General features: G+C 51.8%; 1 protein-coding gene across 8 annotated transcripts in view; it reads left to right on the top strand.

Annotated features, from left to right (window-relative positions):
* Positions 1 to 16,848, top strand: part of EFCAB8 (EF-hand calcium binding domain 8) — a 59,461-nt gene that overhangs the window by 27,853 nt on the left and 14,760 nt on the right. For 6 of the 8 annotated variants that reach the window (XM_032350970.1, XM_032350966.1, XM_032350964.1 and 3 more), the window contains 11 exons: positions 3,415 to 3,482; positions 3,826 to 3,977; positions 5,391 to 5,528; positions 5,986 to 6,099; positions 6,476 to 6,703; positions 7,424 to 7,494; positions 8,223 to 8,427; positions 9,302 to 9,514; positions 10,809 to 10,937; positions 12,625 to 12,846; positions 13,380 to 13,517. In XM_032350970.1, coding sequence (XP_032206861.1) covers positions 3,415 to 3,482; positions 3,826 to 3,977; positions 5,391 to 5,528; positions 5,986 to 6,099; positions 6,476 to 6,703; positions 7,424 to 7,494; positions 8,223 to 8,427; positions 9,302 to 9,514; positions 10,809 to 10,937; positions 12,625 to 12,846; positions 13,380 to 13,517 — 1,678 coding nt within the window. The remainder of the gene's footprint in view (positions 1 to 3,414; positions 3,483 to 3,825; positions 3,978 to 5,390; positions 5,529 to 5,985; positions 6,100 to 6,475; positions 6,704 to 7,423; positions 7,495 to 8,222; positions 8,428 to 9,301; positions 9,515 to 10,808; positions 10,938 to 12,624; positions 12,847 to 13,379; positions 13,518 to 16,848) is intronic. The other 2 variants (XM_032350967.1, XM_032350969.1) reach the window with 2 other exon arrangements.

Here is a 16,848-nt window from a genome sequence, read left to right as displayed (position 1 = left end):
TGGCCGTGGAGCTTCTCTCCCTCATCCCAGGGCTGACTGCTCTTCGTGCTGTGTGGTCGTTAACTGGCAGCACTTAGTCGTTGGAGATGGTTCTAATCTCTTTCCTTTATTCCAGGTTCCACTAGCTCAGAGTGGATTTTAGATTTCTCGCTTCCCCCCTCCCTTCCTTCCTGATCAGTGATTACTCACACTAGTAAGTCTACATACATAGCTTGACCCTGTAAAAAAGTAAAACATTATAAATAAAGCCTCAATCCTTCCCTCGCCCAATCCCCACTGTCTCACTCCGTTCTCAAATGTCTCACTTCTATTGCTTTCTCTGTACCTTTTTAAAAATTATTTTTAAATTTTTATTTATTTAATTTTTTAGAGAGAGGGAGGGTAGGGAAGGGAGAGGGTGTGGGAGACTCTTAAGCAGCCTCCGCGCCAGACGCGGGGCTTGATCTCATGACCCCGAGATCATGACCTGAGCCCAAATCGAGAGTCTGATGCTCAGCCAGCTGAGCCCCCCAGGCGCCCCTCATGTGTATCTTTCACTGTGCATTTTACAGTAGGTATTTGCTCCGGAGGGATTTTTTTCCCTCTTGCCTCTGCTGTTTTCCTCCTGCCGCAGGTCTTTATCCCGTGGACCCTTCAGGTCTGTGATATTTTGTTCCTGGGTAGGTTGAACCATGAGTCACATCTTGGGGGAGCAGCAGGAGATTGAAGGCCTGTGTTGGGGGAGCAGCTGGGTGAGGCACAGCGGGAAGGCTGAGGACCACTTAGGCCCCATCTCTGCCTGTCCCTTCCTGTCCTGGTTGTTTTCCAGAAGGAAATTTGATCCTGGGATGGTAGGGCTAATTTGGTCCAGCTCCTCATTTTACAGATTGGAAACCTGAGACGTTTGAGCAGGGGACTTGCCTCAGGCCTCACTGTACCTCCAGTGTTTTGTAAGCCAGAGCCCCCTACGTACATCCCCACCCCAGCCCTGGGACCAGCTGCTGGGTGGAGGAGGGGCCCCGGAGAAGGCCAGATACTGTGGGGAAGCTTCAGTTGTGACTTCTGGGCCTTGAGTGAGGTGCTATGGTGGGATTTTGCTTGGAGCCGATTTGTAACAGAGGCTCATCGCTCTGCTTTGGTAGTAGTATTACCTTGTGTCTGTGATACGTGTTTTATTCAGCTTCTTTTATTTGCTTATTGGTTCTCAGTGGCAGGTGGACATCACAGGGTCACCCCATCCTGGCGATGAGCATTTCTGTGGTCTGTCCCTGCTGCCTGGCTACTCCAGCCCCCTTGTGGCCCCCTTGTGGTTCAGGCATGTTTCTGCCCCAGGGCCTTTGAATCATTCCTTTCTGCCTGGTATGCCCTTTTTTCTTCTTTGTTTTTATTTTTTAAAACATTTTCGTCACTGAAAATTTTAAACACACAGAAGATACTATAACATTTTAATATCACTAGTACCTAGTCCAAGTTAATCTCCCTCCGATCATCTCTAACATATCTTTTTACAGTTATCTGGTAAGAGATATAAACAAGTGCTTAGGTTTTGAGCACAGGAACAGTGTGGTCTGATGTGTGGGAATATTCTTCTGGCTGCTCTGTGGCAAACAGTGGGCAGCTGTGGAGATGGAGACTCCAGGGATGGCACCATTGTAATAATTCAGGCCTGAAATCGGCCAGTGGAGATGAAGTAGAGGGATTTGAGATGGACTTTGGGGCAGGTTGGAGACTATTCACACACATGAGAGCGCCCAGACCCTTCAGGCTTGCTAGCAGGTGGCACCATTGCCTGCTTGCTGGTCTTCAGTTCCCTGCAAGGACCTCTTAGGGCATGGCCTCCACAGGTGGGGTCTGGCGTTGTCACCCCCAAACTCTGCCTCCAGAGTCAGCCTCAGCCTTCGAGGCGCTGTGGGCCTGAGAGCTGGGCTCCCTGGCAGCCTGCCCGAGCTGGATTCTTCAGGGGCTTGCCGCCAGCAGTGCATCTGGGCGGAGGACCCTCATGGAGTTGGAAGGAGCCTGTGCTGGGTGTGTGGACTGACCCACAGTGTCTCCCCTGCCTTCCCCCTCTTCTCTCACTTCTGCTCCCACCACCGAGTCGAAGCCATCTGAACTACTGCCATGGCCTTCTTCCCTGTGTCCCCTCTGAAATTCTGGTCCCTTCTCTGCACAGCGGCCTTCTGCAGACGGGTCTCCTTCAGCTACCCTGTCAAAGCCACCTGTTTATTTCCCTGCGGGACCTGTCACAGTGTGCAAATGCCCCTCTCCTTTGTCCCTCTGTTCATTTACCTGCTCCTGCTATTTCCCTCTGGAAGGAAAACTCCATGGAGGCGGAGGGCAGGGGGCGTCTGAGGTATGCCCCTGCTAATCCCGGAAGGTAGAGATGCCAATAAATCTTTGTTGCATGAGTGAATCAGCCTGAAATAATTTCTAGTGACATTTTGGTGACTATCCTTCCAGAAGATTTCTCTGTGCATATATGCACGGAGGGAGATATATCTGGTTTGACAATAAATGAAATACATGTATTTGATATGCTCTTCTTGAAGTTTCAGTTTTTTGAGGAATCCTTCTGGCTGTGGAAGGGAGAGTAAATTCAGTGGAGGACGTGCTGCATTAGAGGGCCGGGGTACCTGGCAATGGGGACCTCTGAGTAGAGTTGGGAAGGCGGAGTTTGAGTAGAAGGATCTGGCAAGGCAGGATGTATGGATAAAGAGAGAACAGCACATCCGAGGCATGGAAGTTCCAGTACTCTCAGGCCTGACCTTCCTGAGACCCCTGCCCGGGTCACCCTGGCCGACAGGGCCCCCATTCACCTGGCCGCACCTGTTCCTTTCCTGGAGCACTGGTCACTGAGCCTCCTGCCTCTTCTTGCCATGCCCACCCAGGGTCTGAATCCTGACGCCCCCATCCTGCCAGCCTTGTGGCCTTGAGCCAACTCCTTAGTTTCTGCTTTCTATGTCCTCCCTGTGGCACTGGGCTGATGATACTCTCTAGGGTTATGTAGGGCATCTCGTTGATGCACAAGATAGCCCCCAGCCCAGGAAATAGCACAGAGCAGGCAGGGGCACAGCACCTGGGAGCTCCCCTTCCCCTGGCCCTTGGAATCCCCTTCTTTTTAAATATTTGTATCATGAGTGGGGGGACGCCTGTCTCAGTATGGTTGAAGCGAAGGTCAGGTTAAGTTAACTGGATCCAGGCTGTAAGGAGTTGCTCCTGCTTTGGTGGGTGGGGTGCCTCCTCCCTGAGCTGCTGGTTTGGGGCTGAGACCCACGGCAGCTGCCCTGCCTGTGGGGCTTGGCCCCAACTTGGCTGCAGGGTGAGCCCCAGACAGGGTTGCTGGGGCTGCCTCTCTCCTTGGGTGGAGAGTGATGGCTTCTCCCTGGCCGCCTGTAGCTGTCGCTGCCACCCTGCCGCCTTCCCCCTTTGCTGTTGTAGGTTTTCGGTGCTGAGCTTGAGAAAAGGGATTCTTTGCTTTGATTACTGCCCAGACAAGAACTTAATGGGTAAATCATCTTCGTGTGCCCCCCAGAAGCCCCAGGCCTGGTGGAACTGGGGTGAAGGTTGCTGGGGACATAGGGATTATCAAAGCTGTGGGGGAGGACTGCAGGGTCCGGCCTCCATCCGGGCTCCTCTCCTGGCACTCTGGTCCCTGCCGGTGGGCACCTGGGTGGTGACATGCTCTGCTTGGCATGATGGAGGAGGAGGGGGGGAAGGGGCGGCAAAGGGGCAGATGAGAACCGCAGTCCCCCATCTGCTGCGCCTGCTGGGTGGGGGGGTCAAGACCTGGTCTCAGGAGCGGTCCCCTCGTAGGCCCCCCGTGGCTGACACCCATTCTTCCAACCCCAGTGACCGGTGGCTATGACCCCCTCATCCGCCTGTGGAACCCCTTCTTCTTAAAAAAGCCTGTGTGGCTGATGAGGGGACATCAGACTTCCGTGACGCACATCCTCGTGAACAGCAAGAACAGCAACATCCTCCTCAGCGTCTCCAAGGACAAGGTGCTGGCCTCGGGGAGCATAGCTCTTACGCTCACACCAGTGCCCGTCCCCCCGCAGAGACACTGGCCCTGGGAAAACGATCTAGCTTGGCCAGGTGGGGCGCCAGCAGTTGGCGGCAGCCCGACGCCCAGGGAGACAGTGTGGCCGGCCTGCCTGTGGTTCCACACTTGGTCTAGGACACAGACAGGGCTGTCCCAGGTGGAGTCACCATGAGGGGCCCAGGGGTCTCTGTCAGCCCCTGGTAGAGGCCCACACCCCACTCTGAGCCATCCATCAGAGCTGGGTTCCCATGCAGCCCAGCCTGGCTTCTTACTCTGCAGTCCTGGGCAAGGCCCTTTCCTTTTCTGAGCCTCAGTCCCCTCATCCACAGGGTTAGAGGGTTGAGAGGGTTAGAGTAGGGTGGGCAGTGAAGCAGCCATGGGACGGCTGGCATGTAGTGGGTGTACAACACTTGTGAGCCATTCCCCTGCCCTCCCCTTTCCCCCAGGACCCAAACTTGCTCCTCAGCTCTCCTAGGGACATCTTCTCAGCTGCGCTGGCTCTCAGGGCCTGACTGGAGCTTCTCCAGCACCTGGGACTCCCTGGTTCCAGGCCTGTCACTTTGCATCTCTGCATGGATCGCGTTCAGGGCCCCGCCCCACCTGCTTGGCAGTGGCTGTTTGGCTGATGTAGGGCAGCGGCCAATGGCTCCAGGTGTCCTTCAGGGCACACGTTTGTGTCTTCTGGGAATCAGTAGATTGAGAGTTGGCAGGACCCTTGGGTTACCCAGGCCAATTTCCCCAACGCAGCCCACACAGGCTATTACCTGGAATTCTCCCAGTGGCCCCAACATTTGGGTGTCACGGCCTCTGCTGAAGGATCTGAGGCTGGAGGGTCGGGGGACCGGGACAGGCTGGCACAAATCCTCATGGCGGTGACGGGCAGAGGCAAGGTATGGATTGGAGTCATGCTCTTTCCTGCTTACCGCTGGTGGCTCCAAGCAGTGGGCATCCAGAGGGACTTCTGTGGGGCCTCACCTTGGGATGAGCTTGAGGAGGCTGCTGTGGGGACAGGTGGGCTTTTTTGGCAACCGTGTGGGTAGCCTGGCTTTAGCTGAGGGAGGCTGATGGGGGAGTTTCTGGGGGTCTGCAGGGGCTTGTGCTGTCTTGCTCAGTCCTCATCCTCACCACTGAGGGGCAGCCGCTCCAGCAAGGTGGAGGCCCTGGGGGAAGGCTCTGGGTCGTGGGGGGCGGGGTGAGCCTCAGTTTCCTCATCTGAGCATAAGATGGCATCTCGGTGGTACCATTGGCGTCTGCGCAGTAGGTGGTGTAGGAAGTGCTTGCACCATGAGCTGCAGGCCCTCCTCATGCCCCAAGGCCTCAGGTACCCGCTGTCTCCCCAAGGGCCCCCTGCAGCGTCTCTCTCCCCCTCCAGAACATCCGTGTGTGGGACATGCTGGAATACATATGCCTCCAGTCCTTCTGCGGGAAGCTTTTTGCCCTGGGGCACTGTCCCATCACCAGCATCTACTTCCACAAGAATGAAGACAGTCTCATCTGTAGCACCTATTCGGTGAGTGCAGGAGGGAGTGAGCCCCCGCTGCTGGGCAGGTGCTGGGAATACACTCCTTAGACCAGCCCCAACCCTCAGCAAACTGAGGAGGTAGAAGGAGAACAGAGAATGTCAGAAAATGCTCAGTGTTGGCATGGAGATGGATGCCAGGTGCTCCTTGGAGCACAGAGATAGGATCCTTAGCCTGGGGTGGTCAGGGAAGGCTCCCTGGAGGAGGGGACAGCAGATGGAGGTTTTAAGCTTCCCAGGAGTTATGAGGGACATTGGACTCCGGAGAAGATGTGAGAAAGATATCAGCCAGTGGGCTGAGGAGCCAAGGGACCTCGCTGGGCTCAGGTCTGTGTGCAGTCAGGACGTTTGGTGCAGCGATTGATTTATTGGAAGGTTCTGGCTGGGGCCAGTCACTGAGGCAGAGCCCTTCTGATGGCCCAGCTGCCTGCCCCCTCCTTACCTACAGATTGGGATCCTCAAAGGGTACTTGGAGACTGAGAGGCCTGGGAAAGCAGGGGAGAAGAGCACGACCTACAGCTTACCCCTGTGCGCTGTCCTCTACAGCAAGATTTTTAAGCAGGTGAGTGGGCTAGAGCCAGGCATTGCTTGGGCTGGCAGGAGTGCCAGGGGCCCTCAGGTAGGACCCAGACACCCCCTGATGTGTCCAGGGCTGTATCCAAGGAGCAGTCAGCACAGCGGCTGGTGGCATGTGGCTCATGGATGGGAAGCAGCCCTGCGCGGGGGGCCGGCGGCCTGAGGTGGGGATGGGAGGCCCACTGCTTGGTGGGAGGATCGCCTCACTCCTCTGTGCAGAGGAAGGCCCTGGATACCCATCTTTGCCGGGCCTCTCGGGATGCTGCGGGGCTGCGCCAGCCCCAACCATGATAGGCAGGGGCCACCCCCAGGAGTGGAGGCGCTGTCCTATCCAGGAGCCCCAGCTCTGTGTTCGCCTGCAGGTAGTGAGCGGCTGCCTGAGCAGCCTGGTGAGTGTGTGGGAGGTGGCGACAGGCCGGCGGACCATGCAGTTCTCCGCGACAGGCGACCAGCAGATGGAGATGACCACCATGTGCCTGGACGAGTCTGAGCGCTGCCTGCTCACAGGTTTGCGTGACGGAACCATAAAGATGTGGAACTACACCATTGGTGAATGCCTGCTGGTCTTCCCCAACCCGGACCATCTGGAGGTCAGTCTGCTCTTTCAATCAGGGCCAGGGGTGCTACAGGAGCCACGAAGCACAGCGTTCCCGACCCTGGGGTGCCCTGGGTTTAAGCCTCCCTTTAAGGTTATGCCTATTGATGGCCCGCCTTCATGCCTCCCAGAGCCTGTGGGTCCTGGCCTGCCAAGTGAAGCTGGGTAAGACTGCCTGTCCTTACTGAACACTCTGCAAGTGCCAGCTACTCTCGTTGGATTTGTGAGCGCGCCTTACCTGAGTCTGGGTCCGGGAACTCCTCACGGCACTTCTAGCAAGAGGGCTGGTGAGCCCCAGGCTCACTCCGGCTCTGGAAATATCTGCCGGCATTCTAGAGACAGCGTGTGGGTGTGGCACGGAGCAAAGCCGGCAGTCCCACTCAGGGACCTGAACCCATGACTCACTCTTAGGAAAGTCCTAGAACCAGCTCAGCGGGAGCCCTTGGCCGAGTAGCCATGGATCTGGTCCAGAGCCTATCACTCCGTTATGTGACCCTACCAAGTATCCCTCTGTTGAGTGGACGTGGATCCCTACCCTCTCTACCTGTTCCAAGTCTATCAAATGGGCGAATGTGATGTAAGAGCGTTCTGAAAAATATACAGTCGTACTGCCTCTAGGGGACGCTTATCGTCATGGAGAGCTTTGTCTCCTTCCTTGGCCCAGGGCCACTCTCTCCGAGGCGCCTTAGAGCTCGTTTACTTTCCTCTTCCACAGATTAGTGGGATTGTCCACATGAACAGAGCGTTCTACGTGACCGGGTGGAGTAAGAGAATCACTTGTTTCATGTGAGTAGCAAGGGTGTGTGGGAGCTGCTAAGGGCCGCTGACTGTTCTCTCTACTTCAGCTGGGTTCCCCCCTTCCTAGCTCCACTAGTGGTTGGAAGACCAGCCAGAAATTCGTGGTGGGTAATGTCCAGTGCTTCCTCTGCTTATCCGCCCGTTTGTGCTACGAGCTTGCCATAGGTATAACCAAGAATGATGGTGTCTCCGTCCTCCTAGCGGGAGGCGGATGCTAATCAAAGAACTTCATGTGTAATGATAAAGTCTGTTGAGTGCTGTGAGGAAGAAAAGTAGAGGTTTCTGTGGAGAGGGGATTGCACTCTGATTTAGTCTCAGGGGCGGTCAGGAAAGGCTCACGTGAGGATGTTGTGAGTGGAGTGGGATCTACTCAGTGAAGACGCAAAGGGCTTGGGGTAGGAGGAACATTCCAGGCAGAGGGAACAGAATGTGCAAGGCCTCTTCCTTTCCAGAGGGTCTTTCTAGGGCCATGGCTTCCCTTCTTTAATCCTCACTCAGATGTCCCAAGGGGGTAGTTTGTCAGCTGCATTTCTGTAAAGCCCCGAGGACAGGGCCTTGGTAGTAGGTGCTTGGTAAATGAGGTCGGTGGGGCAGAGCTTCAACCTGAGTGCCCTCTTCCGAGTTGCCTCCCAGACTCTCAAGGCCCTGGTGTTTCCCACCCACGTGGAGCAGTAAGGCCAAGCCGTCTGCCCTCCCGCCTCCGGCCCTGTGCGCAGGCCCCACAAGACCAAGCGGGCGCTCACGTGCTACCACTGGCAGAACTTCCACAAGGAGGACGTTCTGAGCATGGCCAAGTACCAGAACCAGTTCCTGGGGACCTCTTCCTACAACGGGGACATCCTCTTCTGGAACGTCAACCTGTTCAAGCCCATTCTCAATTTCAACGCCTCTCTGAGCCCCTTGCCTCTGCTGCCCAAGAAGGTATTGTTGACAGGAGCAACCCCCATTTCCCCCGCCTCTCTCTTGGTGGTGGGTTAGAATCAGCTGGAGTGCTGGGGCTGGGGGTGGGGTAAGAAGCACCCCTGGGAAGGACAGGGCATGTGACAACTTCTTTTGGAGGAGGTTGGGAGCTAGGAAGGTGGGTGCTAGTTTCTAGAATTTTTCTCATTTGACAGACAAGGAAACTGAGGCACAGGGAGGTTAAGCAACTTGCCTGAGGTTGCACAGCCCAGAAGTGATCCGTGCAGACCCAAGTGGTCTGACTGCAGAGCCTGTGGCTCTGGTCCTTTTCCATCTAGTGGATGACTCTCCCCTGGAAAGCATCTCCCATCTCACTCCTCACCGTTATGTGTTCCCACTCCGGGCTCACCGGGCTCGTGGGACGGACCTCCGAGACCCACCCCATCTCTGAATTAACACTATCTTTGCAGACGGAAGCTGGAAGGGGTCTTCGGGATCACCTCACCCAGTCATTTCCTAAACATGTTGGGGAGAGAAGCTCAGAGGCTATTGCAGTGGCTTCTCCTAGGGCAGTTTTTATCTGTTTTATACTCTGGAATTTCCCTTAAGATTAAAACTAACCTCACAAATATTTGGAAAACACCGTCCATTTCATGGATAGGGAGACTGAGTCCCTCACGGGAGCAGCGCCCCGCCTGCAGGAGCTCAGGGCATTCCTGGTTGGCCCCAGGAGGGTTATGAACTCTGGTTTGATGTTTCTAAGGGTACTCAGTTTCTATGGAGTAAGGCCTGGGGCACCTGGAGGGCCCTTGGGTATTGGCCTCGGGCCAAGGAGGCCCTGCATGTCCCTCTGGGGCACTGCAGTGTCAGCGGGGTGGGTGTCTCTCCGGCACAGGTGCAAGAGGTGGACAACTTCCTGGCCGAGGGCCTCCGGTCCAGCAAGTCCTGCACGGAGCACCAGCAGTGGGCATATAAGCCGCCAGCATGGCCCCCAGGCCCCAGAGCCAAGGCCGCAACCAGTACCAACCTGCAGCGGAACCTCATGTCAGCCCCCCCAGTGATGAAGCGCCCCAGAGACAAGCAGCCAGAGAGGCCCATGCCCCCACAGGTGGGAGCAGGAGCTGAGCCCCTAGTGGCTGCCCTCACTCCCTGGCCCCCCAGGGGCCTGTCGTCCGTTTGCATTCTCATGTGAGCCCCTTTTTCCAGAGCACCTTTACATACATCAGCTCCCCTCCCTGGTTAGATTCACCTGATTCCAGCCCCACCCCCCCCAAGACTCTGCTTCCTCCAGTCTGGGCAGGCCCTTCTTACAGTCTACAAACTTGGGGCGGGGGGCGGGGTGGACCCAGAGGGAAAACAACCCAGAGAACCTAGACGCCCAGGCTAGTTCCCTGGGCTACTTTCTCAGTCTTCCAGTGAGTGTAACCTGGCAGAGATGAGCCACTGGGGCTCATCTCCTCACCTCCCTAGAGATCAGGCTAGTTCCCTGCTCCCCTGAGCCCCAGGATTAACCCTTCCAGCCTGGACTGATGGTCTCATGTTGAGGGGAGGAGGGAGCTGGAGTGGGGGGCTTGGCCTTCTACTTCCCGCAGTGAAGACAATGTCTTGTGTGGGGCCGGGGGAGTCCAGCAGATGGCTTCAGCAATTGAAGCCTGATTCCTGTTCCTGGGAATTGAGGCTTGAAAGAGAAACCCCACCTTGTGCAAACACATGACACTTTTTGGGCACAGGCAATGCAGACTGGGTCTCTCATGGCTGCTCGGACGGGTTCAGGTGTAAGATACGCACACTACGCCTTATTACAGGACACTCAGACCACCTCTGGGGTAGCTGGCAGCATCACTGCGTTCTCATCTTCTGGAGCAATGGCTGTACACGCCTAGTCCTCACCTTTGGTCCAGGGTCTCTTCCAGGACAAAGTGGGGGGGGGTGGTTTCCCCAAAGGCAAACTCAAGTCTCTGTCCTGAGAGCAGAAACTGGTGGTTTAAAATAGAGACTTCCATGGGGCGCCTGGGTGGCTCAGTGGGTTAAGCCGCTGCCTTCGGCTCAGGTCATGATCTCAGGGTCCTGGGATCGAGCCCCGCATTGGGCTCTCTGCTCAGCAGGGAGCCTACTTCCTTCTCTCTCTCTCTGCCTGCCTCTCTGCCTACTTGTGATCTCTGTCTGTCAAATAAATAAATAAAATCTTTAAAAAAAAAATAAAAATAAAATAGAGACTCCCCAGCGCTGAAATGCCTTTACTGCAGGATCCCTCCAACACCCGCCTGCCCCTTTCACAGGGCTGTGGATTGACAGAGGGGGAGTAGGTAGGTTATACTTTCGGCATCTGCCTCTGGTCTCTGTTTCCCCATGGGTAGGGTGACCCTCCCATGATGAGCTGGGGGGCCCATTGTTCTTTCCAGAAACCTGTCCACTCTGGAAGCCCCAAGATGTTAAGAACACCACACGGCAAACAGTCAATCATCAGAGATGCTCAAAGAGGGGAATTCCAGAAGAAGATACTGCTGCAGTCCAATGCATCGGTGGAGAAGGTGGGCCACGCTCGGGCAGGGTCTGGGCTGTGAGCTGGTGTGAACAGTGGGGATGGCCTGGAAAGGACACGGCCCACGAGCCTAGGGGGCCAGCCTGGCTCTCCCCAGTACCCGGAGAGGCGTGGTGCAGGTGAAGTTACCACTCAGGATTCTGGCTTCAGGGCTACTGAAGGAGGGAAGCTCCTTGGGTGTGCATGGGGTGTTGTTGGGGGGCCCCTTCTGGTTGATGGGCTGGACTGGGAGGTAGGAGAAGCAGCATTGCCAGAATCTACTGTTAAAATGCCCTTCTGTGCTCTGGTAGGGTATTTTGTACAACAGGGGAGTAGGGGTTGGGTCATCTCTGTTACTCTCCCTTCCTTTTGCACCTCTCCCCTTTCTGACCCTGGATGCCCTTCACTGCATTGTCACCACTAGACGAGGTGGCTCTCAGGCCCCTTCTAGTTTCGATCTGCAAAGATAGGGTAATTCAGAGACTGGGTTCCCTAAGTCCCTACCAGGGGCGCAGTGAATCCACACCGCAGTTGTGTGAGGGTGTGGTGGGACTGGCCCCTTCCCCAGCTCCAGGGCACCAGGGATTTAGGAATTGGGGAACAGCGTCCTGCGGAGCTGGGTCCAACCTGGAGGTGGGGGAGTCGTGGAGAGCTTCGAGCGTCTCTCCTCCAGGTTCTGAATGTGTTTTCCTCTCTTTTAGAAAAATGGCTTAGGGGCTCCTGTCTGGATCAGTAGGTAGAGCATGTAACTCTTGATCTTGGGTTGTTAGTTCAAGTCCCATGTTGGGTGTAGAGATTACTTTAAAGAAAAAAGCCTTTAAAAAACTTTTAAAAGTCGTCATGCTAGCTGGTTAAAAAAAGGAAAAAGGGAAGTGTGTGTAAAGCAAAATATAAAGGTCTCTTGTGTTTTACTCCCTCCACCCCACCCAGTAGTGGAAGCCACAGGCACTGCTAGAGAATTGGTGGACTGGGTTAGCTTTTATCTTTCTTATTTTTAGATCAGTGGTGTTAAATCATAGCTATGTCCTACCATTTACTTTTTAAAAATTTAACTATATGGCATGGGTATGTTTTCATATCAGTAATTTAGAGAAATCTTATTCTTTTGTTAACTCATCCGATTCTTTGGAATAATTGCATAGCACCCCATAGTTTGGAGGGATCACAAACAATTAAGCCCATCTTCTCTTAATAGACATGCGTTGAACGTCTCTGTACCTGTGCTTCTGGGCGCCTGTGTAAGTTCACTGAAAGGATGGATTCCTGGAAGCAGTTGCCCCAGAGAGCCCATTTCTTTCAGCCTCTGAGTCTGACCCAAGTAGATGACTCAAAGCCTGACCTTTGACTATGACCGAAATCATGAGAGGCTGCTTGACCAACTGAGCCTTGAATGTCTTCTTCAACACACATTCACTGATCATGTACCATGTGTCAGGCACCATTGTAGTTGCCAAGGATAAAACAGTGGAAAAAAAAAAAAGACCCAAACGCACTGCGCACACGGGTCTCACAGGGCACTGAAGTGTTCCTCGTTACCAGTTAGGCAGCAGTGGAAGATGGTCACCATTCTGGCTGGGCATCTGGGAAACTGGGTGGGGCGGAGTGGGGGTAGAGACTTGCCCAGGCCCCTCAGCTCCACGTGACTGTGGCTGGGGTGAGTCCCAGCACCGCTGAGCGGGCCCGCCTGTCTCGCACAGATCATCTTCCTGCAGACGAGGCCTCGGCAGCCCCACATAGCCGCCCTGCTGAGCAGCTGCATCGATGGCCTCATCTATGCCTGGTCCACGCATGGGGCCGGCGGCCTGCTGGGGAAGTTCCCTGTGGACTGCCTGAGTGAGGGGGATGTGGTTGTGGGTGCCATGGCCACGGACGAGAAGGACTGGATCCTTGTCACAGGGGACTGCACAGGATACATCAAGGTGAGGAAGGGCTGGCTGAGCAAACTCCAGCCACCTCTTTGCCGTGTGTGGTGCTCGCCTAGTCTCTCCTCCCTCTGGGTACTGGTTTCGTTTGTAAAACAGTGGGCAGGAGAAGTCCCCTTCTGCTCTGGTGCACCCAGGAAGTGAGTGAGGACGTGGCTCCAATGGGCCCTCCACGAAGCCTCCCCCAGTGGGTCCCTTCTGTCCCCACATTGGTCCTTCCTGCCACTCCCTCACCCTCAGCTGTGCAGCTGTCTGTGATCCCCTGTCTCAGGAGCTGATTTCATGCTTTGTGGTGAGACGTGAGGCCAGAGTGGCTTGTCCTGGGGCCCGTCATACCCTCTCTGCATGCCAGCTAAGGGGAGATCCCTAGAAGATCCCTAGGGCCCCTTCTGACCCTGAGGGTCCGGGTATCTCAGAGGGGTAAGTGCTCACACCTCAGAGGGAAGAGAAGAAGTCTGGGAGGGCTTCACAGGGTAAGTTGGTGTTGGTGTCAAGGGGTGCTGGGCTGCTAACCCACATTTTGTGCCTAGATCTGGGACATCAAGGATTATTGCATGTTCGCTGATAAGTGGTCACCTCAACCCAGCAGAACAAACAAGTTCCAGTTCTTAATTCCTGAACAGGTCCAGGTCAACCTCCCACACCACATCCTCTTGGAGGAGAAGGAGGTAGGAAGATTACTGGGGGAATTTGAACCACACTAATGAGCTGGGGCCATGGTTCTCTTACTGAGATTCTGAGTCTTTCATGTTTCTTGTTCAAGGTAGTCTGGTTGATGTAGAAAACATTTGTTAGCTAGAAATCACCATTACCCAGTAAAACCCAAGTCTACACACACCAGATATACCCACAGGCACACACAGGCACATGAGCGCACATGTGCGCACATGCACACGCGCGCACACACACACACACGCACACCCCTTCCATGGGCTTTAATCTTTGCAATGAGGGCCCTGGGGTCATGAATTCTTTTTAAAATAATGAAAATACTTGGGGGCAGCTGGCTGGCTCAGTCAGGAGAACATGTAACTCTTGATCTCAGGGTTGTAAGTTTGAGCCCAATATTAGGCCCGGAGATTACTTAAAAAATAAAATCTTTAAAAAAATAATGAAAATATCTATGTATTTTCTTGAGTAGGTAATATATTTACATAGTTCAAAAATCACTTGATATTAGCTTAATGACTAATGAAGTTGAGCACCTTTTCCTTAGTTATCGGGAAAATGCAAATTAAAACCACCATGTGATCCCACTACACATCCACCAGAATGACTAAAATGAAATGTTTAGCAATACCAAATGTTGGCAAGGATGTAGGTCAACTAAATTTTCTATTGCTCGCAGGAATGTAGATTGGTATAATCAGTTTGGGGAACCATTTGGCAGTAATTACTAGAACTGAATATATGTCTACACTATAATCTAGCAATTCCACTCCTAGGTTTATACCCAAGAGAAGCCTATGCTGTAAAAGATAATGAATAAAAACATGGATAGAATTACCATTTGTATTAACTCTACATATGAAACAAACCAAATGTCAATCAACCTAGACCGGAAAAATAAATTGCACTATACACACCGTACAGAATAATATCGGGCATTAGAAATGAATGGTTTTCAACTATTTATGACAAAGTGGGTAATTGTTTGAACAACATAAGTGAAAGAAGTTAGACACTAAGAGAGGATATATATTATAAGTATTATAGTTCCATCTGTAAAAGTATAAAAACAGACAAAGCAAAGGTATCCTATTATAAGTGATTATCTTTGTACGGGGCATGGAGTGGCTGGAAGGAGTCATGAGGGGGCTTTGGAGGCTGCTGTGTTTCATGATTTGGGTCTGGCCATACAGTTGTGGTCAACTTGTAAAAATGGATACAGTGGCACATTTATGACATGTACAGTTTTCTACATGTACGTTATACATCAACGAAGATTTAAAAACTCAGGGAGAGGTAAAGGCTTATAGTGAGGATTCTTAGTCCTACTCTTGTTCTCCCCCCACCAAAACCAGTACTTCTTGTTTCACTTTTATTGATTTTTGGTGATTCTTCCAGGATTTATTTATTCAAACACAAAAGTGTAAAGTTCTTTCCTCATTATTTTTATGTGAAGGTAGCATGCCATACACACTGATATTCACCTTGCTTTTTCTTTTTCTTTTTCTTTTTTTTTTTTAAGAGATTTTATTTATTTATTTGGCAGAGAAAGACACAGTGAGAGAGGGAACACAAGCAGGGGGAGTGGGAAAGGGAGAAGCAGGCTTTGTGCTAAGCAGGGAGCCTGATATGGGGCTCAATCCCAGAATCCCAGGTTCCTGACTTGAGCCGAAGGCAGATGCTAATGACTGAGCCACCCAGGCACCCCTCACCTTGCTTTTCTTATTCCATTATATATCTTGGAGATGTTGTATATGAATACATTATTCTTTATAGCTGAGCAGTAAGCTATAGGATATATTAATGACATAATTCCCTTTGAAGGGAAATTGAGGTTGTCTTCAATCTTTTGTTCTTAAGCAAAAGTGAATAGTGAATGTTGTTTCATAATGTGTCTGAAGGGTAAATTCCTGGAAGTGGGATTTCTAGGTCAAGGGGTTGTATGCATTTGCGGTTCTGATAACCATCTTGCAGTCATAGGTACCTTTTGCATCTCTGCACAAAAATATTAGGTCTAGTCTAGTTTTAGTAAGAAGACAATTTCACTGCATTCAAATCTGTTGAGAATCAGCCACCCATGGGTTCAACAGATGAGGAATATGTAATGTTAATGCAATCATTATAATAACAACAATAAATGCCATTAAAAAAAGATTTTATTTTTTTTGACAGAGAACACAAGAAGGGGGAGTGGCAGGCAGAGGGAAAGGGAGAAACAGGCTCCCCATGGAGCAAGAACCCCGATATGAGGCTCAATTCCAGGACCCTGGGATCATAACCTGAGCTGAAGGCAGATGCTTAACTGACTGAGCCACCCAGGTGCCCCAAGTCTCATTAATTTTTTAGAAAAGATTTTATTTATTTTAGAGAGAAAGAGGATGAGCAGAGGGGAAGGAAAGGGCAGAGGAAGAAGGAGAAGCAAACTTGCCACTAAGCAGGGAGGCCAACACGGGGCTTGATCCCAGGACCCTGAGATCATGACCTGAGCCAAAGGCAGCCACTTAACTGACTGAGCCACCCAGGTGCCCCAATAAGTATCATTTATTTACTGCTTACCTTGTTTCAAGAATTGTGATAGGTGCTTTTATGCATTCTCTCGTTGACTCTCTATGATAGCTCTGTGAGGGAGATGTTATTTTTAGATGAGGAAGATAAAACTGAAGATCTGGAGGGACCTGTCTTTTAAGTTCACACAACTGCCAATGTTGGATCTGGCAGTAAACCCAAGTCTGTCTAACTCCAGAACTTGTGCTCCTGACCATGTTATAATCATATATTTTAAACAAATTGGGATTATATTGCATGTAACTAGAATTTCCTATATTATCAAACATTCTTAAAGATGAGACTTTCTAATGATTAAGTCATATTTGCTTTGTAGAGGTACAATCATTTATTTAACTTATTGTCAGACAGTAGATAGGTTTTTAATTTTTCAGTATCAAAAAAGTGAAAGAAAATGGATAAATTCTTAGATATGAGCTACCAGAGTGGATTAAAAAAGAGATAGGAAATCTAAAGAAATAGAAAACTTGAATATCACAAGTAAGGAGATTGAATTAGCAGTAAAACTTCCCACAAAGAAAAGCCCAGGTACAGATGACTTTACTGGTGAATTCTACTAAATAATTAAAGAGGAATTAATGTCAGTTCTTCAAGAATTCTTGCCAAAGAGTTTTCTATGCAGCCAATATTACCTTGATATACTATAAGAACATCCTAAGAAAATACAAGTACATCTCTTGTGAATATAGATGGAAATATCATCAGTAAAATATAATATTGAATCCAGAAACTTATGAAAAGGATTACATATCATGACCAAGTGAG

This window comes from Mustela erminea, chromosome 7 (genome assembly GCF_009829155.1).
Source record: "Mustela erminea isolate mMusErm1 chromosome 7, mMusErm1.Pri, whole genome shotgun sequence".
In the NCBI taxonomy this organism is placed as follows: Eukaryota; Metazoa; Chordata; class Mammalia; order Carnivora; family Mustelidae; genus Mustela; species Mustela erminea.
This window is presented reverse-complemented; position numbering and strand designations above follow the sequence as displayed.